A 23789-nucleotide genomic window follows, 5' to 3' on the forward strand; every position below is an offset into this window, starting at 1 on the left:
AAAAATTTTAATATTAAATAAAAATAACGTTATTTTTTCAGTAAGGAAACGCAGGAGTTTTACGATTTATTTGAGGAGTAGGTTCTGGTTTAAATGTTGGAGTCGGTTTAGGAGTTGACTTTTGAACAGGAGTTTGTACTTCCATAGGTTCAGGAGTCATTGAAGGTTTTGCTTGTGAAGGCGTTGGAGTTTGTTTAACTTCAGCTACTTCAGTATTATTTACAACATTTGCTTTATTTCTTTTCAACATCATAACTGCTCCTGCTGTAGCTAGCAAACCTAGTGGGAGACCATATTTATATAAGGACTTGACCAAATGCTATTTTTGACAGGAGCTGGTGGAACACCTAACCTTGGTGAGACTGCTCTTTGCCATTGTGCAGCTCGTAAGAAATATTCAATAGGTGCTCCATAATCGTTTGGTAAAGTTTGTTTCATAGATGGTGAAGGTTCACGAGAGCTTGATGAAGAACTCATTTATAAGCTTTAAAAATAAACGTTCATCCTTTATTCCTCACTGTCGTCCGTAGCTAAGTTATAGTCATCTAATCTTATTATGGGGATGCCATTAGCACGCACCTGAATGGCAAAGCAACAATCCCTCATAAATCCAATAAGTGGCTTTGGTACATTTTCAGTTGCTAGTTCAATAGGTCCTTTAACAGACAATTTGTATGTTATTGGAGCAGTAGATGTTTGACCTTGCTGGAAGCAAAAGTCCACTTCTGTTGGAAAACCACATAAGAAATGTGTGTTGTCATAGCTATCCCATTTATGTTCCACACTACCATCATCCACCAATGACCTCATAACATCTTCATTAAATCCTATCATATCATTGTTTGTATTGCAAGCGTTCGCAACCATTTCATAAAATACAGGTCCATATGATTTTTCAGGTTCTGCAGGCATATTTCCATAAGCTCCCATGGAAAGCTGAAGATATTTAAACTTAGGGTTCTCAAAATTAACATAATAGTTGTCTTTCTTTCTAAATAGTGCCCAAATACTTTTAACATTAATAGGCGTATAAGCTGCTGTAAATGTTGCACTTGAACTATCTGTATTCTTTGAGAATGAACCGTCCATAGGAATCCAATCCATAACTTTAACAGGAAAACATAAAGCCTCGTTTGTATAATGTTCTACAAGTTCTGTATAAATGTTAGGGTCTAAAGAGAATGACTTTGGATGAATGAAACATTCATTAAAATCCATCTTTGTTCGAAATAGTTGCTGGGTTACAGTTGTAATAGTAACTGTTCCACTAGCTTCTACTGCCTTCGTTATCATAGTGAATGGTTCATTCCATGGAACAAATTTATTTGTCGGTGGATTTGAATCTGAAGCAAATGCAACTTTAAGAGTTGGATTGAAAGCAATGATATCATTTACAGATATAGATGTGCATTGTAAGGCGTCGCTACTGAACTTTACTTTAAGCTGAATGTTTCCTGCAAAAGCTGGAATAAATCGAATAGCTTCTAATGGAAGGAATCTTCTAACAGGAATTCTTAAACGAAGCTTAAAATCAAATGATTTTCCTGCTGTAATTGGACCACTAACAATTTGTCCTGTTCTGCATGTTCCCGAATGACTCCATACATCTTCATGTCGAGTCTTTGAGAAAACATCTACTTTCTTTATTTGTTCGGTAGTTTGTGAGTTTGAAGTTATATATGCTTCTTCTCTTGCGTTGTCTTGAGAATATACGATACGACCATTTGCAAGGATTTGATATCCAGCAACTGCATAGAAAGCGTCATCGAAACCAATCCAAAATCCTGGTGGGTTTGTTTTATTGGAACCTGAACCAATTTCTTTATCTACAATAAATTGACCTTCCATTTTATACGTAATGAATGTATTGTAAAGGTCCAACATATTTTCACCAGGAGGTGAGAGATTGAATGTTACCCATGTGTTATCTTTAGCAGTTCCAGGTTGTGATGGAATCTTTGCGTCAGAATATTTTCTATTAGTGTCACCAATTTGAACTGCATTGTCTATGATATCGAAATATGAGCGAATCTGATGAATATGCTCTGCTGGAGTAAATTCGTTTAACTGTTCGTTCTGCATGTATTTACTTCGGATAAAAATATCTATTTACTTCATTATTCTCACTCTTCTTCTTGGCATTCGTGGTGGAAGTTGTTTCTTGACATTTTCAATGAACTGTACATTCTCTTTTGTCTCAACTTCTTTCACTGGTAGGTCAGGGTTCTTTGACTCGGTTTGCTTTTCAATGAAATTCACGAACTTTGCAATAAGCTCTTGGTTCGTTATTGAAAGAACATCTGGCTTCTTTTCTTCTGGTTCTATTGACTTTTCAGTTTGAATAGAAGGTTTTATATGGGCTTCGTGGACTTCACCCTTGCCATACACCTTAATGTTGTCGCTTTCTGCATTCGCTAATGGAACCTTTCTTTTTCTTACGTATATTTTACCATCTTTACTCTGACTTACGTAATAGAAAGGATGTTGTATTCCTCTTGCGTCATTTAATATAATAGACTCTCGCTCTGATTTTGACAAGCTCATTTTACATTGGTTAAAGTTTTAATTTTGTTTTTTATCTGCAGTCAAATGACTCAGACAAGCCATACGGACAAGACCCAAGGGGTCATAGATGTTGAAGCATTGAAGAAAGAAATTCGCGAGCAAATTTTATCCGAACTGAAGGAACAAAAACAAGAACAAAAGCCAGAGAGACCAAAGAGAAAACTTAGTGAAAAACAACTTGCTGCATTAGCTGCTGGAAGACAAAAGAACCCACGTTTGCTGGCGAAGAAAGCTAGAGAAGAAGCAAAAGCAAAGGAAGAACAAAAAGCTAAAGAAGCTGAAGCAAAGAAAGAGTAAATGGTTTATTTTTATCCGAATTAAATGTATAGACAAATACCTTTAACTGTTGCGTTCAGTAGTGAAAACCCTGACGTCAAAATAAAGGGGAACAGAGTAACGTTTAAGTTTCCAACAGACTGGATTGTGAACATAAATGAAGAGAAGTACATTGGCATAAACATCTATGTATATAACACGTGCTTTCAGAAAGGTTGACTTTATACTTCAAGTCGAGATAGAAAAATGACGAACAGTCTTTAAGCGCCCAAAACATTCACATATACAAATACTTTAAAGACGATACAACATTGTTGCAATGTATGATTTCATTTAATGAGATGTTCGAGAAAAAGTTCAACATTGAAGTACAAACTTTACAGCCTTTACGTGAGTTTCTTGCACAACTGAAAGAAGAAGGTAGTCAGCCACAACTTATAGACTTTCATTATGAATTTAATGAAAATGAAGATGGAACTCATGACTGTCAGTTTGTTATATATTCACCATTCAATGAAGTAGCTAAAGAGAAAGAAAATCCATTACGTATAAGGTTTCAAATCTCTGAACCCAATGAAGACTTCAAGAATGTTTTCAATTATGATGCAATGCTTCCGAGGAAAAATGAATTTTCAAAGATTGTAACACCTGGCATTTGGGATAGAAAGCAAGCTATATTATATTCAAACTTAAGTAAGGGAGTTGAAAATGAGTTCATTGGTCATACAAGAACTTCACCATTACCAAATCCTAAATACTATAAATTAACTGGCTTCAATCGTGAGTTTTGGATAGACATGTTCTCCACTCATGACCATAACTGCCCAGTGTTCTTACCTCCAGACCATAAGGACTGTCTCTACATTGAAGCACAACTCTTAAACTCTACCATCGCAGTATTGTAAAATCTACGCTAGTTTTATTTTTATCACGAATGACCTCATTGCTGACAAAAATAAATGACCTCATTCATGACCTCATTCATGACCTCATTGCTACCTCATTGCTGACAAAAATAAATGACCTCAGAACTTCAACTTACGAATAAAGCTTGTTTTAGTCGTTATTGAGAAGTTAAACTTTTCAGCAAAGCAAGGTTGACATGACTTACATAAGTCAAATCCAATCTCTTGACCGTCATAAAGTGCTTTATATAACTTCATAACACTGAACTCAGAGTCTTTGTCAAATTTTCCTTGCGGAATCATTAAACCTTTATCTTCATCATAGAAACACTGAACAGAGTCAGGAAACATTTCATTAGCGGTTAAAGCAATAACATCTTGCTTCACGCCTTTCATTCTGCAGTGAAATGCAACTTCATTTAAATCATTCGTGAGTAAGTCTATGTAAGTCTTCTTTCCACAAAATATTGACTTGTATGCTAAACTTTGTTTATCTTTTGTGATTTCTGCAAAGTCGCTATGAAATTGACCAAGGTTTTTACCAATGAGAACTCTTCCATAACGTTTCTCAAACTCTTCAGCTAAACGAGGGATATCTTCATTGTAGAGATGCATACTGTCCGTATCGCTATAAAAGATGTCCATTCCTAAGTCCTCAGCAGTACAGAATACTTCACACATTATTCTCTTCGACATAGACAGAATGTTAACACCAAGTGGACAGAAGTTAAAGTGTCTGCAAATGCTTTTCGTTAGCTTGAAAATAGTTTTATCTGAACCATCCAAACCTTCGAACTTCACTATATGGTTGTAGTTTCTGATGGCATATCTTATAGCATCTTTGTCATCTACTATGGTTATTTTTGACTCAATAGGAGATAGAATAGTTTTGCCATAAATACTGTTCAGAATGAGCTTTATATTTTCTTGCAAAGGATTTCCTTCTTTCTTATACTTTAACCTTAACTCAAACAACTTCTTTACTTCATCTCTTATTCTAATATCTCTGTTTCCATCGTAATAGTATCCTTGCAACACTTCACATTTGACACCTTGATTATTTTATGAGGTCTTGTAATGTTATATGGTCAACATACATTAAACAGCAAGTGTTTGAACTTCTGGGAACGTTAAGTTCTGGATTTAGTTCAGGGTCACAAACTATTAAAGGAAAGTGTCTATGTATTCCAATCTCTGTTATCTTAATGAGAACAAAGAAGCCAGACATAAACTTTTCACCAATGGGTTCCTTTTGGTCGTCGTTGAATAAATGTCTCATGAGATACTCTGTGCTTAACATCTCATCCTTCAATACTTTTGGAATTCCTTCTAAAGTATAAAGTCTCGCGATAGCTGAGGGATATAATGAAACAGCATCGAAGTCAGCAATGAGTTTCTTTTCGCTCTTTTGTTTCATGTTATCTGACAGCATACATCTTCCACCTTGAATGCATCTCGAAATAAATTCTCTTGGTTTATTTGAGAGGTCATAAAGATTTCCATTCGGGAAGTATACTCTGTTCTCAAACAATTTGTTAGCAATAGAACAAATACTAACGTAGTCATAAACGTTTAAATCAAATTCTTTTAATATATCATTGCGGAACTTAACAAAACCTTCTCTTAAAATTCTTACATCTTGTTTGCAATAAAATGTGCTATACTTTTCTAAGTCGAAGTGGTTTTCATCTATTCTGCAACCTTTGATGGAATCTATGTTTTTCATAAATGTATCTGCATCCTGGATAAACTTACATGCTTCAGAAATGACACCAGTTCTGTTGTCATTTGCTAACAAAGTACTGCTGTAGTAGTTATATGGAAATACTTCTTTCGGTCCTGTTTGTAAGTTAAACATAGCAGGAAATAGTTTAAGCTTCTTATTTATAACACTGTAAGAGTCTTTTATAATAATTGCCCGTCCTTTATATAAGCCAGTTATTTGCATTGTTCGTGAACCTTTAATGATGGGAGTTCCTTTCACTTTTGTCATGTGTCTTAAGATGAAGTTTATATCATAACTGAGGTTATGGAAATATATTAAACTCTTGTCAGGAAGTCGTTCCAAAAATTCTGTTGCACAGTTCTGACCCCAAATGCTTTCATTCACTGAACCATCTTCACTGTCATAACAGATGTTAAAAGCTTTATGAAAGCCATCCGTACTACACTCAAAGTCAGCAAAGAAAACATGCTCAGGAATGAACTTACATTTAGCTTTATTTACTTCTTTTGACTCTGCTTTCTTCTTCAGTTGTACACAATACTTTGGAGCATACGTCAAATCTTTAAATGGTGCAAGGTTCTGTTTATATAAGTCAGTCGTATATGTGAAAAGTTCTCCATAAGAAATAGGTTCGAAATATTTGCACTCCCACAATGTTTTCATAACATCCCATAGCGGTGTAGTTCTATCCATGCGAACTACATATTTGTTCTCTCTCTTTGTATAAATCTTCATCTGTTTCTCAATGTTCATTCCACCACACTCCTTCAAGATTTCTATATAGTTGCGAATGAAATATGTTGTCATTGGAAGTCTTTCATTTAGCATGTAGTGGTCTTCAACAAGAAGTAAGTCAATAGTTCGAACAGTTTCACATTCTTTTGGTATGTATCTCTTTATTTCATTATATCTTGAGTCATTGAAGTAACCAATGGTAACATTAAATGCTATACCTGTTGCGTCAGAAATTTCTTGTACTTTACTTTGAGGAAAGTCTCTAACACGAATGACTTCTCTCATGTGGTCAATAGTTTCTTCATTTACTCCAGCCTGAATGCAAGCATAAACGAAGCAGTTATCTTCTGTCATAAGTGTTGCAGTTCTTTTGTTCAGTTCATTGAAGATTTGGTAGCGTTCAAGATTTATAGGTAATGTGCAAAGATACTTCCAGAACTGACCGCTTCTCTTCTTATAAAACTTCTTTTCACCATTATCTTTCCAAAAGCTTTCTATAAGTGCTGGGTTTTCCTGTTTGCTTAAGAGCTTCCAAAATGGCTTTCTGGTCATTTGTCAGTGTGCTTTCATCTCTATATGGTCTCTTTTTTGGTTTGCCTTTCTTTACATCTGACATCGTTAAGCCTTCATATTCTGTTAAATCATACATCTTTATTTCAGTAAGATTCTTTATGTTTGTCAAGAAGAAGTCATAGTGCATTTCAACAATACCTGCAGCATTTGCTTCTATCTCTGATATAAAGTTCTCCTTCAAGAGCTGATGTAGTAATGTTCCAATATTATTGAGGTTTAACGTAGAACATTCATACTTTCCACCAAGTTTATAACATACCATCCATCTTTGTTGGAGTTTATTTTAATCTTCTCTAAGAGTCTCATGAAAACCTTACCGAAATGTTTGTGTAAGTAGTCTCTGTTTGGTTCATCTAAAGCTTCGATGTTAAAGTCAATGAGTCTATTGCCTGTCTTAACATTCCTCTTCCTATTCTCTTCATCTTTCTTTAACCATCTCTCACCTTCTTTTGGTTTGTCGTCAATGGAACGAAGGACATCGTTAGCTTTGCGAACTTGTTCTATAGCGCTCTTAAACATCTCTCTTCTCTGTTGTTTCAGTGTGTCGTCTCTTCTTCTTGTTTCACCAACGTTCGCATTTGTTATGTCAAACATTTCTCTTCTTACTTCATGAGGTACTGAACGTCTATGATATAAGTCAATAGCAACGTCATTTAAAGGAAATGCTCTTGCATGGACTTCGTCCTCGCCGCGTTGCAGCTTTATGAACTCATGAATTCTATCATAACTTATTGCACCATTATAGTCTTTAATGAAGTCAGCGAGTGCTTTTTTGTTTGTTGCGTAATGTTTTGCAACATCTATATTAGCTTCTGTAAGAAGTTGTTTTATTTCCGAGTGTTCTAACTTAGACAACTTCCGATACATCTTTAGTAGGAAATAAAAAAATATTTTTTTGAAAAAATTAGATTAGATTTTTTAAAGTTATTTTTCAAAATAATTTAATATTTTTATTTTAATGAAACACATGCAAGATTGCAAGTTCTTTTCATACAATGCTCTCGCTAATGCCATCAAGAATGAGTTCAGTAATGCTTCAAATGTTAATGTTATCTTTAACAAGAAGTTTGTGAAAGAATCTAAGTTTGGTCAGTATGTCAGACCATTAGCTATCGTCATTGACCGCAAACGTTATACTTCACAAGAGTTAGCAGTAGTTTTGAAACAAAAGAGTTTCTTCGTGAATGTCAAAGATACTCATTATACTGTCATAAAGAACTCTAACGTTGACTTCTTCAGTATTGCTATGAATCTTTCCGAACAGAAAGAATATAAGAAAGGTGAAACAGTTGTGAAATATTATCCTTCATCTCTGAAGACAATAACGAACAAAGATGTCATACAAAAGTTCTTACCAAAGGTTGAAGAAGCTTCTATTGACATTGACGAAGGAAGTGAAATGGTTGAAGAAATTGACCCTGACGTCATTTAAGCAAAAATATATTTTTGAATAACTGAAAGTGTCACCACGTCACCATGTGCTACCAGGTTAATTAACTTCTTTTAAAAATGATGACAACATGACATTTTGACAACAGTCCAGGAAATAAATTTTATCGTTAATGTTTACGTTAATGTTTTTCATTAAATTTTGACAAAGTGCAAATCTTCACTTCGTCAAAAAGTTAATGTTTTTCATTGAAATCGGTAAGTTTTCATTAAATTTTGACAAAGTGCAAATCTTCACTTCGTCAAAAAGTTAATGTTTTTCATTGAAATCGGTAAGTTTTCATTAAATTTTGACAAAGTGCAAATCTTCACTTCGTCAAAAAGTTAATGTTTTTCATTGAAATCGGTAAGTTTTCATTAAATTTTGACAAAGTGCAAATCTTCACTTCGTCAAAAAGTTAATGTTTTTCATTGAAATCGGTAAGTTTTCATTAAATTTTGACAAAGTGCAAATCTTCACTTCGTCAAAAAGTTAATGTTTTTCATTGAAATCGGTAAGTTTTCATTAAATTTTGACAAAGTGCAAATCTTCACTTCGTCAAAAAGTTAATGTTTTTCATTGAAATCGGTAAGTTTTCATTAAATTTTGACAAAGTGCAAATCTTCACTTCGTCAAAAAGTTAATGTTTTTCATTGAAATCGGTAAGTTTTCATTCTTCCTCTTTGAAGTTGTCGAAATATTCTGTTATCTTTTCTTTCAGTAATGTTAAGTCTTCTTTGAATGTAAGTATTGTGCAACCTTTGATGTCATAGTGTGTTTGAGGAAGAGTATTTTTGACAATTTCCTTTATTTGCTCATTCGGTGTCATTGAAATCGGTAAGTTTTCACGATAGAACCAGTTTCTGTCAGATTTATATATCTTAGCTAAGTCATAAAAGCTCTTGTTGTTTCTTCTCACTAAATGCAACATAACCATATCTCTATCTTCTTCTTTCTCCAACTCTTCAGCGTAAATCATATACTTATAGTTCTTTTCCTTTCCTTTTGGTACTGAACGTGGTATTCTTTTCTGTATGCTTTTGTCTTTGGATTCAATGACTTCATCTTTTGCTTGAAGTTTCTTTTCCATCTCTCCACGTTCTGCTTTATATAGTTCATCTAACATCATGAAAATATAACAAGCATAACGAGGTGAAGCCCACATTGCTACAGCGTTTACTAAAAGTCTATGAACATAATAACCTTTCAAACCAGGTGCCAAATTCTTGCGATTTTCGTACGGAATCTCTTCTCTCGGTTTTCCGAGGGAAGCAATCATATGAGGAAATTCTTCTAAAAGTTCTTTTGTCTGTTGGTTTTCAAACCAATGATATGCTTGCTTTGTAGAACGAAGAGCATTCATTATACTTTGCATTTGGTACATGTCATCTTTGACTGAACGAATGAGACGTAACTGTTTGTTATACTGTATGTATTCGTATTCTTCATTTATAGCTTCATGGACTATAACTGTTGTTGTGTTCTCTGATGTTGTCATTACTGTCTTTACATACAAAATAAAAAAATAAATAAAAATAAAATTAGCGTTATTTTCTGACTTTCACAAAAGACCAAAAATAAACGCTTTACATGTTTTTCAGCAACTTCGTCAAATAATTTTATAGCTTTATCTATCTCATCTACTTCAAACGTTTCTTTACCTTTCATGGGAGCACCATACATTTTCTCAAACTTTTCAAGTAGTTCTGTTTCTGCAGCTCTCATATCATTAACGAACACAACCTTGACTCTATTGACTGTACTGTCATATCTTTGAGTTATATTATATGTTCTTCCTATCTTATATCTCTTTGTATTGAAGTCCTTCGGTTTCTGAACGATGTAAAGTAAGCCTTCACTGCAACGTTCCGTATCGAATGAACCATAAGTTATGAAGTTATATCCAACAACTGGGTCTAACCATAACAAAACTATTGGTATAAGACTTTTGTCAATGAGATATGCTGTAGTTCCATAGAATCTTACCGATATCATAAGCTCAGGATTTCTTGTCAAAATTTTCTGAGTTGAAGCATTTCTAACCCAGTCGTTTGTTTTCTTTCCAGATGGAGATATAATGTCTGACAAAGAATATTTGTTGTATTTCTTTGAGTATCTTACGTTTAAATCACCTATTCTAACCACTTTGGTGTCATTGTCTATCTTTCTAACTGTTTCAAACTCAATGTTTGTCATTTCTGTTCTTACATACAAAATAAAAAAATAAATAAAAATAAAACTAACTTTATTTTTCTAACTAATGAAATTCATTATTTTTGTTGCTGAATTCAATAAAAATATATTTTAGGTGAAGAGGTGAGATTTCACCTGTTTTCTCACCTAATTTTTCACCCCAGTTATTTTATAAGCGTTTTACATGGTAAACGTTATTTTTTAAATTTTGTGAAAACTCAACGGTTTGACACATGCCCTAAAAATTATTTTACTCAGAATTTTGTTGCTGAATTCAATAAAAATATATTTTAGGTGAAGAGGTGAGATTTCACCTGTTTTCTCACCTAATTTTTCACCCCAGTTATTTTATAAGCGTTTTACATGAATTGTACGATGTATATTTGAAATTCTAAACAATTTCGTAGCTTCTATTTCTTCTGTCAGTATGTCAAAAGTTTTAACAATGCCGAAAGTTTCTTTATACTTCTTCTTGACGTCAGATAGAAGGAAATCGTCAGCTGTTGGATAGTTTTTGTTCAGAAATGCTAACATGTCCATTTTATCTTCTGCTGGTTTCTCTACTTCTTTCTTTAAGTCAGCATAGTCGTTTCTCATACGTTCTATCTCTTTGACGGAGTAGTTATATTTCCTCATTGCTGCTTTACATTTTGAACATTGCGGATTCATTTTTGCGTTATACATTGAAATTTGACCTGTTAGAACAAGAAACAAACTAAGGCGTCAATGGTTTTCTTTAACTCAAAAGTTGTTGGTTTTATTTGTCCATTCCATATTTTACATCTTTTATCTTTATCTCTTATCTGCCATACACATTCAGCAACTAATGAAACAAAGTTGTCGTATGTCTTACACTCCCCAGATTATAATGTCAGAGATTGTTCTTATATACCATTGTCGCAATCTTTGCCATAACTTTATGGTTGCAATGAAAACCAAGGAATTCATAGTTTACTTTACGTATGAACTTCTTTATTTCTACTGAATCAGTTGGTTTCACTTCTATTTCATCGAATTCCATGAATAGTGAGCTTTTTTGTTGGATTTCAGCAATTTTGTAAATAGGTCATAATGTCCTGCATGTCATAAAGATACTGTTCATTTGTTTCATCTTTCCGCACTACAGTCTAAATTACTTTAAAAATCTTGCTTAATTCTTTGTATTTCTGTCTCAAAAGTATATGAGAAGGAAGAAGCTTTTCATCTCTACTAACATAGATGTAGGATTCGATGACTAGCGAGTTTGGTGCTGTATGTGTTTGAATTGTTGTAGAACCTATTGTTTTGAAATCATATCTTTACATACAAGATAAAAAAATAAATAAAAATAAACTAACTTTATTTTTTCTATCTTAATGCGAAATTCATGAGAAAATTCACGAGAAAGCAAAAGCAATCTGAGCCGCTAAGCGGTGAGGGTGAAAAATTTAGTGAGAAAAACAGTTGAAACTCACCTCTTCACTAAAATATATTTTTGGTCTGATTTACATCCAACGAAAAAGTTTAGAAGATTTTCTTATTCTTTCTGGCATGTTTTTATCTTTCCAGTACTCCCGCTCTTAATAGGTGTCCCAGATGAGTTGGATTTTAGATTCTCTCAAGTTTCTTAGATGATATAACATCTCAACGCCTCCTTCATATCTTACTTTATAAGTGTCATCGTGTTTGTGTTATAGCCAAGTATTTCAATAACCACTCCTCGCTTTGCTTCGTCAATGGTTTTCAGCAAGTTTGCCATTACTACTTTCGTACTAATTTATGACGAGGTAAAAGCTATGGAGTCGTCAGCAGCTTTTATAAGATATCCATTTACCTTGCGTAGAGTTCTACGATATATATAATTTTCCGATCTTAACCTTAAACGTTCTTTGTCAACGGTTGTGTCAAAACCTACACGAACTTTTGCTACCAGGAAGTGAGGTAAGATTGTGTTGAATTCCTGATATTTTTGTCGTTTGGCTTTCGTTTCTTTTGTATATCTGTTCTTCTTGTTGTTGCTGTCATGATTTGTGTATGTCTGTTGTAGTAATTTGTTGAGGAATTATTATGATCTTCGAGAAAATGTTTCATTGTTTCTTCGCGTAAGTCTCGCTCTTGGTTTAAACTTCTGAGCGTCCTTACTGAAGGCGGTTTATGATGCGAGTATGTTATGCGGTTATGGTCTCCAGTAGTGATGTGATATGTAGCTTAATGAGAAATCTGTGATTTCATTGCTTGCCAGGGTTATGCTGAATCCTGGTCTGATGTTAAAAGTACTTGGGCTATGTTCTGCCTACAAACTTTGTAAACTTCTAACACTTCGACGGAGTTCCTGTTTATTCCTCATTGGGATATTGCATATGCCTTACAGTGTTAACCATTAATGAAGATGAGGAGATGGTTTTATGTCCTCCTTTTCTGCTTTGGAAAGAGAGTGTCAAATTGGTATGCCGTCTAGGAGTGTTGGAGTAAATGCGTAAAAAGTAGTCGTAAGGGTTTATTATTGTTGTTTGAGTACAACATTTTTTGTCAAAGAACCTTTCATTTCAGCTCTTGTTAGTAATGCCCAACTTTTGCTGCTTCATGGAATTTCTTCCAAGACCTCCATGGATGTGTGTCGGAATACTGTCTTTCAAGCTCATTTTATGTAAAGTTAAAATTATTGCTAGTGCTCAAGCGAGTTCCATTGACCACCGGTGCCATGCGAATATAGTCACAATGTGGGCCATGTAATCTTTACACCGAATCCTGTTGGATTTGTTGTGAAAGTGTCTGTGAATGATTCCTGCGGTCCACTAGAAACATACTGCGCTGAATCTAACTGGGTCACTTGAAATATCAGTACTATGCCATTCCCGGTCTATCCGAACCTGCGCAAGATTTGTATAACCCTTTTGTTATGATGTAATGAATACCTGTTGTTTGTAGCTCCTGTATGAGTGTGCGGTGGAAGTTGCTTCTTTAATTTTCTATCGAACCACCTGTTGCTTGAAAGTTCGCACTAATAAGAGGAATTTATTCACATATCATGTTCCCACGTATCCAAACCTAAAACACTTGCGGATTTGTTGAGTTCATTGAACGTATAAATAGAGCCTAATAGGATATATGGTTTCAAGAATCTGGGCTTCATTGTTAGAATAGTCATGTTTAACGTTTATAGTTTTATGCTTCTACACATATTTATATTTGTTTGTGTATTAAACCATTAGGAAAGTAGGAGGATAAATTCTTTGTTCTTGTACAGTTGCAACCTCTCGTTCCATGTTTTTGTTACTATTTCGATGCATGCCCTAATTTTTTAATCTTGATTGTTTGAAATATCTTCATCCTGCACGTGCTCTTTAATCAGGCTTTTCCATTAAGCAGCCACATTTACTTCCGACCTTCTTGCATAATTTCATCTACTATAGATTTTGTCGGCTTTCTTAGTTCGTACATATGCTGGTAAGTTCATGTGCATTCAAAGTTTCTGGCATGACCTTCAATTTCCATGCAACGTGTCTATCTAAATTGTTTAGTGTATCTTTACGTTGCTACGTTGGATAGTTAGTATCCTAAGTCGTGTTACATGTCGGCACTGCGCGCCTCCTACACCACTTAGCGTTTTGAACACCATTTACGAAACCGTGGTAACGGATATATTTACAACACAACACAAACACCGAACTTAACCTTAAATATTTTACAAAACTAATCTGCCACACATAAACGACTTCACTAACAACTCCGACTAACGACTTCAACCCTACCGTCCTCACTAAATAAAAAATAACCTTATTTTATTTTTTTAAATTGTTTTTATTTCATTGTTAAAGACATGTCGACGACATTTATATGACTCTTCCCAGAACGTTTCGTGAACTATCAAACTTCCAGTAAAACTGAGAAACATGCATTTAACAAAGACGACCATTGACGATGAAAAACACCTGAATATATTTACAATCCCTTATGACGCAAAGTTCATTGCATACAATTCCTTATGTGGTCGCAGAGGAACGACAAAAACTATATTTCAAACAAAGAACAAAATTATTTCAGGACGATGAAGAAAAATGCCTTATCTACATAAATGCCTACTTAAATAAAAGCTACATATTGTACAAAAGAAGGTGGACTGCGATTTGAGCTCTACATATACGACGACAGATGGAAACAGGACGCTGCTGTATACCATACGAGAATATGTACCATTGTTTCATCAAGCATTAAACGAATACATAGTTCAGTAAGGGTCTCATTCCTGTTGAGTAGATATGTTATATTTTTTGTTCTGTCATTTATATAAAAATAAACTTAAAATAAAGATATCCCTCACCACGATGAAAAACATAGCACAAAATATATTTAGGTGAAGTGGTGAGATCTCACCTCTTTTTTCACCTTTTTTCACCTGTTGAATTCATTGCTTTATAACTCTCTTCCTTGGTTTTCTTTTAGTTGCTTTCTTCACGTCTGTCTCCACTTGACTGTCTTTCTTCTTCGTCCGTAATGATACCATTACTTCACCAGTCAATGGGTCAAATGGTCTTTCGTAAGGGTTTCCATACATTCCATAGGGACCATACGGAAGAACTCTGGTGGAGAAGAAACTTTTCATTCGCATCGATCTATTTAAATGCATTGTTTCACCTTTCATCTGGTCATTAAAGTTTTTGCGTGTTTTGCAAACTCATGTCCTTTCCTAAAGCATTTTCTGACTCAGTCGCAACCAAATTGGATGCTTTATTTATGAGCCCTATTTTTATTTTAATCTTAACTTCTTTGCAACCCAGCCTCCAATCTTTCCCTTATTTGCATCTAATGTCTTCGAAACCCTTCCTCCACTCATTTTATTTACTGCGTCATAAGCTCCAAGTGCTTTTGCTCCAAATGCTAATGTTTTGTTCCCATTGCGCCTAAAGCTGCCCAAGCTACCATTTTACCCATATTAAAATCATCTCTCTTCAATTTATCTCATAAAAGTTCTCGTTACTGGAGAAAGTCAATGAAACATAAACATTCTCACGGGCTTCGCCCTCACCTTTGCGGTCTATCTAACTTTTTCTTATATCATCTATACGCTTCAAAATGTCTGAACAATTGCTAACATCTTCTACAACAGTTATTTCATCATGAATGATCTTCAAGAACAAGCTCATTTAATATGCTATTAAAATCATCTCAATAATGAGTCCATCCTTTCCGTCTTTGGGTAGCACAACATCTTTCATTGAAGAAGGTTCGACAAGTCTTATGTTAAACTTACTGACAAAGTTTGTTATACTATAATGCTTTGGCGGCGAATACATGTAGTTTGAAGACATAATATAGATTCTTCAGCAAATTCACTTATACTGGATTTTATAACAATGTTCTCACGAGACCAAATACCACCAATTGACAATCTTGTAAGCAATCCTGCTGAACCTTCAACTGTAAACGTCGATGGTAACATTCCACGAAGGTCATCTATTGACATCTTTGAGTCACTGAATTTTAAAGATTTTCTTAAAGCAATCGTCATTATCTAACCATGCAATAGCTTTGAAGTTTTCATTCGAATATACATCTTGCTTCATTAAATGTAAACCTGACTTCTTTGCAGAGATGACTTTAAAATCTATTGAGTTTGTTTCAAAATTATATGCTATGGTAACTTCTGAAGGTAATGGATGCTTCCGCAGTCAGTTGTTCTCTCACTACTTTTGAAGCTTTGTGTTAAAAATCTTTCATGTCATCTCCTGTCTAAGTTCACATACACAGCAACGAAAACTATCTTGCTTCTTTGTTTCATCATTATACTCAAAACATTAAAGTTCTTCAATAATATTGTTCTTCCTGCTGGAATACTTCGAACCTGTCTGATTTCAATAGCTTTCTCCCTCCTACATACTCTACCCAGTGTCTTGGATATTCATAAGTATACTGACTTTCTTGAATTTTGGTGGTTTCATCATAACGTGTTCATAGTATATCTTTATACTCTTGTCAGTTAGACTCGGTGCTATGTTCTGAATATTTCTGACTTGCATTTTTAATGGAGATAAATGAAGCATTTAATACATGAGTAGATGAAGACATGAATGAAACTACAGACAAACTTAACTCTTCTCTTATTCTTCCTTTCAAAGGATATGATTCTGTTCAAATGGCGTTTTTTCTATTGTGGAAAGATGGGTTCAGGTAAGACATTTAACCTCATTCGTCATATACTCATAACAGAGCGTTTAGGAACGACTCTTATATGACCAAATCATTATATCAGCAACTTCAGACTCTATGGACTCAACAGCGAAAACATTTATGTCAAAAGTTCAAGCTCTGTCGTTAAGTTCCAGAAGAACTCATTGAATTTCTTCAACGTTACATTCGACGTAAGAGGAAATATTATGCATCGTTGAATTTATACAGTCAGGAATGCAAAAGACTTCTGAGGAGATGGAAAGAATTATTGACAAACACCACTTACGTCAGTACTCAGGAGTTTACGATATGAAACGACTTACAAACTACATTCTATCAAAACTTTCAAAATACCCTTCAAAAATATCCTTCAAACACTCTGCTCGTTTGTGACGACTTCGCCGGAAAGGTTTAGTGTCAAACCAGACTCACCATTAGCTAACATCATTACTAAAGTCAGACATTACCACTTAACTGTAGCAATACTTATGCAAACATGGAGGTTTTTAGCTTTAAACATAAAACGTCTCATAACTGACTTCGTTATCTTTCAAGGTTTCTCACGTTATGATATTGAACTCATATGGAAACAGTCAGGTATAACATTACCTTTTGAAGAAATTTGGGAAGCATATAAGTCTCTCATCTCTCCTCGTTCATACCTTGAGATTCATATCATGACTAATACCATTAAAGTCAAAAATATTCCATGGGAACGACCAACATTGTTTTAAAGTTTAACCTTCAATTGACTGATGGTAAACAAATTCCATGCATCTCTGTCGCCATTTCTGTTAATATTTTTTGCTGTCATTCATATCATCCACTTCCCCATCCGTTAGCTTTTGAGGATATGCGTTAGAATAGCTGTTCTTAAATGAAGGCTTTTCACCTTTGAGAGCATAAACTCTATAACTTTCTGCATACTTTATGTTTGAACCTCCTGAGCCATTATTGACATAAATTTTTATAGGCTTCCACCCTTTGTTCATGTCCTGCTTCTTCCTTGCTCTTTTGTTCAGTAGTTCTACATCTTTATACACACACCTGTCTCAGTGAATTCAACAATATTTTCATTCGTTAGCTTTACATTCAAACCCTTGTCGAGTATATTGTTCATTTCATACATATAAAAGGTTTTTTTCTATATGAAATGAGAAGCAAATCCATCTTAGCTGGTGCCGTTAATGTTCCAATTAACCAACATCAAATGTTGACTCACGAACGACAAACAATATTGTCATAAAGAACTATAGTTCGGAGTGTTTGAAAGAAAAAGAACCAGAATCTTAAGTCGGTGAATTTAAACACAGCTCAAACGCTAACGCACATCAGATGTTAAGTTAGAGTATCCACCACTGGACCAAGTTCTTTCAAGAAGCCAACGACAACCCTTACACAAATGTTCAAACAAATCCTTCAGATAACGTAGACCATTACCTTCTTCAGTTATACCAAACAATTTTACTCAAAGACGATAAGAAGCTTTTGACAAATCTTATAAGAAGAACCAAATAATTCTAACAAAAGGAGGACCTTGAAAATGTTATCACGAATAACAGGGAAACAATGTGTCATTGACTATCTCGACCCTGAAATCGAATGCTGTGGTCAAACCACTATTCATGAAAATAGGTAACATCGCATCATTGAAACACCAGAACTACAGGAGTTGAGTTTAAGTATAAAATCTCGAACGAGTATACAAAACTTCATACTATAAGCTTTGTTTGAAATATTTTTAGTAAATTAAAGCAACTTAATATCTATCCAAAACTTCTTCAACAGTATCGAACTCATCTTCATAATGCAAACCTAATCTTATTGACTTGGTGCAGTTTTCACTAACACAATATTTTTCTGTTCTCTTGACTGACATAACTAACATCATTTGTTTCATCAAACAGCAAAACCAAAGTTTCATGACCTAAAATAACATTCATACTTTATATTTTTAGCTCTGAGTTCTCTTGTAAGCCGTTGCATTTAATATTTTCTAAAAGTCAACTTCAACAGTCATTCGCACTGGTGCCTTCAGTTCTACAGGCTCTCCTTGAAAGTCAACAAGTCTGAATTGCATGTCTTTCAAATTATGAGGACTAATGCGCACCCATTTACCTAAATGAGTTGCTATGACAGGAACGTTTGGAATGAACATTGAATTACTTCATAACAGAAGGATTTATATTCTACTGAACCTTTACTATTAACTCCTGAAATACCTGTGACATTAGCTATTTTTGACTCAATGTAAAACAAATTACCATAACATACGTATGGAACAGATTTCATCTCAATCGTTTTGTCAACACTTTTCAAAGGAAATGTCATATGGTATGCTCCCAAAAGAAGTTATCTATGACTCATTCGTGTTATCTTAAACTCCTTCACATAACTGAACTTCAAAACTCCTGCAATAAGTTTAACATTCATTAAGTTTTCTTCCGTTATCCTTGTTTATGTAGTATTTATGAGGCATTTAACACTCCAGCTAATGTTTCCATCTTATATTCTACATTATTGTGAAATCTTATTTCGTGCTTCTTTCCATCTATTTCAAGCTCCATGAAATCTGTTTTCAGTTATAACGAATGAAGCATATATTAACGTCAACAACTCTGAATGCAAGGTTCTTCTGTAGACTAAGTTTGTTTGATCTCTAGCTTTACTGTTCATATTCGTTTGGCGTCTGTACTTTGCCAATAGAACAACATTTTTTATTCTCATTAAAATATGACTATTGCTGCATATGCGTATGAAACAAATGAAGCAAGCAAAGAGCACATGAAAGTAAACGGAAAATCACTTTAACCATTGAAGGCAATGGGATTTAGTCATTGACGATTGGAAAAACTAAAAAAGTCATGTGATTCGATACTTTTAACACTTAAGTTAGTATCCCTTAAGTCGTGCTACAGCGGCCACTGCGCGCCTCCGTACACACTTAAAAGCGGTTTTTGACACTTTACGGGAAACCAGTAACGTATATTTACAACACAACCATAACACCAACTTAACCTTAAATATTTACAAAACTATCTGACACATAAACTGACTTCACTAATGATTTCACTAACGACTTCACTAAACGACTTTTCACTACGTCCTCCACTAAATAAAAAATAACCTTATTTTTTATTTTTTTTAAATTTTTTTTATTTCATTACAAAAGGACATGTCCGACTACATTTACTATGACTCTTTCCAGAACGTTTCCGTGAAACTACTTTCCAAAACTCAAGTAAAACTGAGAAACATGCATTTTAACAAAGGACAGACCCATTGGACGATGAAAGAAACCCTGAATATATTACAATCCCTTATTGACGCCAAAGTTCATTGCAATACATTCCTTATGGATCGGCAGAGGAACGAAAACTATTTCAACAAAGAATAAAAATTTATTTCTGAGCGATGAAAGAAAATTGCCTTATTCTACATAAAATGCATACATTCCCCTCTCTCTTTTCCTCCTCTTCCGTTTGTTGTTTTTTTTTTTTTTTTTTTTTTTTTTTTTTTTTTTTTTTTTTTTTTTTTTTTTTTTTTTTTTTTTTTTTTTTTTTTTTTTTTTTTTTTTTCTTGAAGAGAGATGTATTGCATTTATTTAGATAACGGGCAATTTTTCATCGCTCCAGGAAATAATTTTTTATTCTTTATGTTGAAATAGTTTTCGTTCTCTGCGAACCATAAGGAATGTTTTTTTTTTTTCTATGCAATGAAACTTTGCGTCATAAGGGATTGTATATATTCAGGGTTCTTTCATCGTCATGGGTCTGTCTTTTGTTAAAAATGCATGTTCGTCAGTTATTACTTTGAGTTTTGAATCAGTTCAACGGGAAACCGTTCTGGGAAAGAGTCATAGTAAATGTAGTCGGACATGTCTTTGTACATGAAATAAAAAATTTAAAAAAAATAAAATAAGGTTATTTTTTATTTAGTGAGGACGGTAGTGAAGTCTTGTTAGCTGAAAGTTCGTTAGTGAAATCATTTAGTGAAGTCGTTTATGTGTCAGATAGTTTTGTAAAATTATTTTAAGGTTAATGGTGTTATGGTTGTGTTGTAAATATACGTTACTGGTTTCGTAAAGTGTCAAAACCGCTTAAAGTGGTGTACGGAGGCGGCGCAGTGCCGCTGTTACACGAACTTAGGTACTAACTTAAGTGTTAAAAGTATGAAACTCAAATGAACTTTTTTAGTTTTTCATCGTCAATGGACTAAATCATTGCCTTCAATGGTTAAAGTTGAGTTTTCGTTTACTAGTTCATGTGCTCTTCTTGCTTCATTTGTTTCATACGCATATGCAGCATATCATATTTTAATGAGAATAAAATGTTGTTCTATTTGCAAAGTACAGACCCAAACGAATAGGGACAGTAAAAGCTACAAACAAACTTAGGTCTACAGAATGAGCCACTTGCTTCAGAATGGTTGACTTTAATACTATTGCTTCATTCGTTATAACTGACGAAACAGATTTCATGGAGCTTGAAATAGATGGAAAGAAGCACGAAATAAGATTTCACAATAATGTAGAATATAAGATGGAAACATTAGCTGGAGTGTTAAATGCCTCATAAATACTACAATAAACAAGGAAACGAAGAAAACTTAATGAATGTTAAACTTATTGCAGGAGTTTTGAAGTTCAGTTATCGAAGGAGTTTAAGATACACAGAATGAGTCATAGAGTACAACTTCTTTTGGGAGCATACCATATGACATTTCCTTTGAAAAGTGTTGACAAAACGATTGAGATGAAATCTGTTCCATACGTATGTTATGGAATTGTTTGTACATTGAGTCAAAAATAGCTAATGTCACAGGTATTTCAGGAGTTAATAGTAAAGGTCAGTAGAATATTAAATCCTTCTGTTATGAGTAATTCAATGTTCATTCCAAACGTTCCTGTCATAGCAACTCATTTAGGTAAATGGGTTCGCATTAGTCCTCATAATTTGAAAGACATGCAATTCAGACTTGTTGACTTTCAAGGAGAGCCTGTAGAACTGAAGGCACCAGTGCGAATGACTGTTGAAGTTGACTTTTTAGAAAATATTAAATGCAACAGCTTACAAGAGAACTCAGAGCTAAAAATATAAAGTATGAATGTTATGTATTAGGTCATGAACTTTGGTTGTTGCTGTTTGATGAAACAAATGAGTTAGTTATGTCAGTCAAGAGAACAGAAAGTAACGAGAAAATATTGTGTTAGTGAAAACTGCACCAAGTCAATAAGATTAGGTTTGCATTATGAAGATGAGTTCGATACTGTTGAAGAAGTTTTGGATAGTATTACAAATTGCTTTAATTTACTAAAACATATTTCAAAACAAAGTTTATATTCTGTTGAAAGTTTTGTATATCTTCGAATATTTATACTTAAACTCAACTCCTGTAGTCCTGGTGTTTCAATGATGCGGATGTTACCTATTTTCATGAATAGTGGCGTTTGACCACAGCATTCGATTTCAGGGTCGAGATAGTCAATGACACATTGTTTCCCTGTTATTCGTGAGATAACATTTTCAAGGTCCTCTTTGTTAGAATTATTTGGTTCTTACTTATAAGATTTTCAAAAGCTTTTATCGTCTTTGAGTTAATTAGTTTGGATAACTGAAAAGGTAATGGTCTACGTTATCTGAAGGATTTGTTTGAACATTTGTAAGGGTTGTCGTTGGCTTCTCTTGAAAGAATTGGTCCAGTGGTGGATACTCTAATCTAACATCTGATGTAGCGTTAGCGTTTGAAGCTGTGTTTAAATTCACGATTTCAGTCTGGTTCTTTCTTTCAAACACTCGAACTATAGTTCTTTATGACAATATTGTTTGTCGTTCGTGAGTCAACATTTGATGTTGGTTCAATTGGAACATTAACGGCACCAGCTAAGATGGATTTGCTTCTCATTTCATATAGAATAAAAACCTTTTATATGTATGAAATGAACAATAACTCGACAAGGGTTTGAATGTAAAGCTAACGAATGAAAATATTGTTGAATTCACTGAGACAGGTGCTGTGTATAAAGATGTAGAACTACTGAAAAAGAGCAAGGGAAGAAGCAGGAACATGAACAAAGGGTGGAAGCCTATAAAAATTTATGTCAATGATGGCTCAGGAGGTTCAAACATAAGTATGCAGAAAGTTATAGAGTTTATGCTCTCAAGGAAAAGCCTTCATTTAAGAACAGCTATTCTAACCATATCCTCAAAAGCTAACGGATGGGAAGTGGATGATATGAATGACAGCAAAAATATTAACAGAAATGGCGACAGAGATGCATGGAATTTGTTTACCATCAGTCAATTGAAGGTTAAACTTTAAAACAATGTTGGTCGTTCCCATGGAATATTTTTGACTTTAATGGTATTAGTCATGATATGAATCTCAAGGTATGAACGAGGAGAGATGAGAGACTTATATGCTTCCCAAATTTCTTCAAAAGGTAATGTTATACCTGACTGTTTCCAAATGAGTTCAATATCATAACGTGAGAAACCTTGAAAGATAACGAAGTCAGTTATGAGACGTTTTATGTTTAAAGCTAAAAACCCATGTTTGCATAAGTATTGCTACAGTTAAATGGTAATGTCTGACTTTAGTAATGATTTAGCTAATGGTGAGTCTGGTTTTGACACTAAACCTTCCGCGAAGTCGTCCAAACGAGCAGAGTGTTTGAAGGTATTTTTTGAAGGGGTATTTTGAAAGTTTTGATAGAATGTAGTTTGTCAGTCGTTTCATATCGTAAACTCCTGAGTACTGACGTAAGTGGTGTTTGTCAATAATTCTTTCCATCTCCTCAGAAGTCTTTTGCATTCCTGACTGTATAAATTCAACGATGGCATAATATTTCCTCTTACGTCGAATGTAACGTTGAAGAAATTCAATGAGTTCACTGTCTGGAACTTTAACGACAGAGGCTTGAACTTTTGACATAAATGTTTTCGCTGTTGAGTCCATAGAGTCTGAAGTTGCTGATATAATGATTTGGTCATAATAGAGTCTTTTCCTAAACGCTCTGTTATGAGTATATGACGAATGAGGTTAAATGTCTTACCTGAACCCATCTTTCCACAATAGAAATAAACGCCATTTGAACAGAACTCATAGTCCTTACTGAAAGGAAAATAGAGAAGAGTTAAGTTTGTCTGTAGTTTCATTCATGTCTTCATCTACGTCATGTATTAAATGCTTCATTTTATCTCCATTAAAAATGCCAAGTCAGAAATATTCAGAACATTAA

At 34.1% G+C, this 23789-nt stretch overlaps 9 protein-coding genes and 3 pseudogenes across 12 annotated transcripts, besides 2 other annotated features; 4 read left to right on the top strand and 8 right to left on the bottom strand.

Moving 5' to 3' along the window:
* Positions 1 to 23789: part of a mobile genetic element that runs on past both edges of the window.
* TVAGG3_0608900 lies at positions 38 to 477 on the bottom strand (annotated as a pseudogene). The gene has a single exon. A coding segment is annotated over exon 1 (440 nt).
* TVAGG3_0608910 (uncharacterized protein) lies at positions 508 to 2082 on the bottom strand (the record flags this gene model as incomplete). Its single annotated transcript, XM_051239963.1, has 1 exon — positions 508 to 2082. The coding sequence occupies one exon, from the start codon at positions 2080 to 2082 to the stop codon at positions 508 to 510; it is 1575 nt and encodes a 524-aa protein (XP_051097787.1).
* TVAGG3_0608920 (uncharacterized protein) lies at positions 2110 to 2544 on the bottom strand (the record flags this gene model as incomplete). The annotated part of the gene is made up of 1 exon (XM_051239964.1): positions 2110 to 2544. One exon carries the CDS (start codon positions 2542 to 2544, stop codon positions 2110 to 2112), a length of 435 nt encoding a protein of 144 aa, XP_051097788.1.
* Positions 2590 to 2862, top strand: TVAGG3_0608930 (uncharacterized protein; the record flags this gene model as incomplete). The annotated part of the gene is made up of 1 exon (XM_051239965.1): positions 2590 to 2862. One exon carries the CDS (start codon positions 2590 to 2592, stop codon positions 2860 to 2862), a length of 273 nt encoding a protein of 90 aa, XP_051097789.1.
* Positions 2887 to 3655, top strand: TVAGG3_0608940 (annotated as a pseudogene). The gene has a single exon. A coding segment is annotated over exon 1 (769 nt).
* Positions 3870 to 5604, bottom strand: TVAGG3_0608950 (annotated as a pseudogene). The gene has a single exon. A coding segment is annotated over exon 1 (1735 nt).
* Positions 7298 to 7647, bottom strand: TVAGG3_0608960 (organellar and viral DNA polymerase type B; the record flags this gene model as incomplete). The annotated part of the gene is made up of 1 exon (XM_051239966.1): positions 7298 to 7647. A coding segment is annotated over one exon (350 nt), but the record flags the coding sequence as incomplete, so codon positions are not given.
* Positions 7739 to 7993, top strand: TVAGG3_0608970 (uncharacterized protein; the record flags this gene model as incomplete). Its single annotated transcript, XM_051239967.1, has 1 exon — positions 7739 to 7993. A coding segment is annotated over one exon (255 nt), but the record flags the coding sequence as incomplete, so codon positions are not given.
* Positions 8027 to 8212, top strand: TVAGG3_0608980 (uncharacterized protein; the record flags this gene model as incomplete). Its single annotated transcript, XM_051239968.1, has 1 exon — positions 8027 to 8212. The coding sequence occupies one exon, from the start codon at positions 8027 to 8029 to the stop codon at positions 8210 to 8212; it is 186 nt and encodes a 61-aa protein (XP_051097792.1).
* Positions 8880 to 9335, bottom strand: TVAGG3_0608990 (uncharacterized protein; the record flags this gene model as incomplete). Its single annotated transcript, XM_051239969.1, has 1 exon — positions 8880 to 9335. One exon carries the CDS (start codon positions 9333 to 9335, stop codon positions 8880 to 8882), a length of 456 nt encoding a protein of 151 aa, XP_051097793.1.
* On the bottom strand, positions 9861 to 10405 carry TVAGG3_0609000 (organellar and viral DNA polymerase type B; the record flags this gene model as incomplete). The annotated part of the gene is made up of 1 exon (XM_051239970.1): positions 9861 to 10405. A coding segment is annotated over one exon (545 nt), but the record flags the coding sequence as incomplete, so codon positions are not given.
* TVAGG3_0609010 (organellar and viral DNA polymerase type B) lies at positions 10751 to 11071 on the bottom strand (the record flags this gene model as incomplete). Its single annotated transcript, XM_001304578.2, has 1 exon — positions 10751 to 11071. The coding sequence occupies one exon, from the start codon at positions 11069 to 11071 to the stop codon at positions 10751 to 10753; it is 321 nt and encodes a 106-aa protein (XP_001304579.2).
* Positions 13958 to 20679: a mobile genetic element.

The sequence above is a fragment of the Trichomonas vaginalis genome, chromosome II, assembly GCF_026262505.1.
Source record: "Trichomonas vaginalis G3 chromosome II, whole genome shotgun sequence".
Classification (NCBI taxonomy): domain Eukaryota; phylum Parabasalia; order Trichomonadida; family Trichomonadidae; genus Trichomonas; species Trichomonas vaginalis.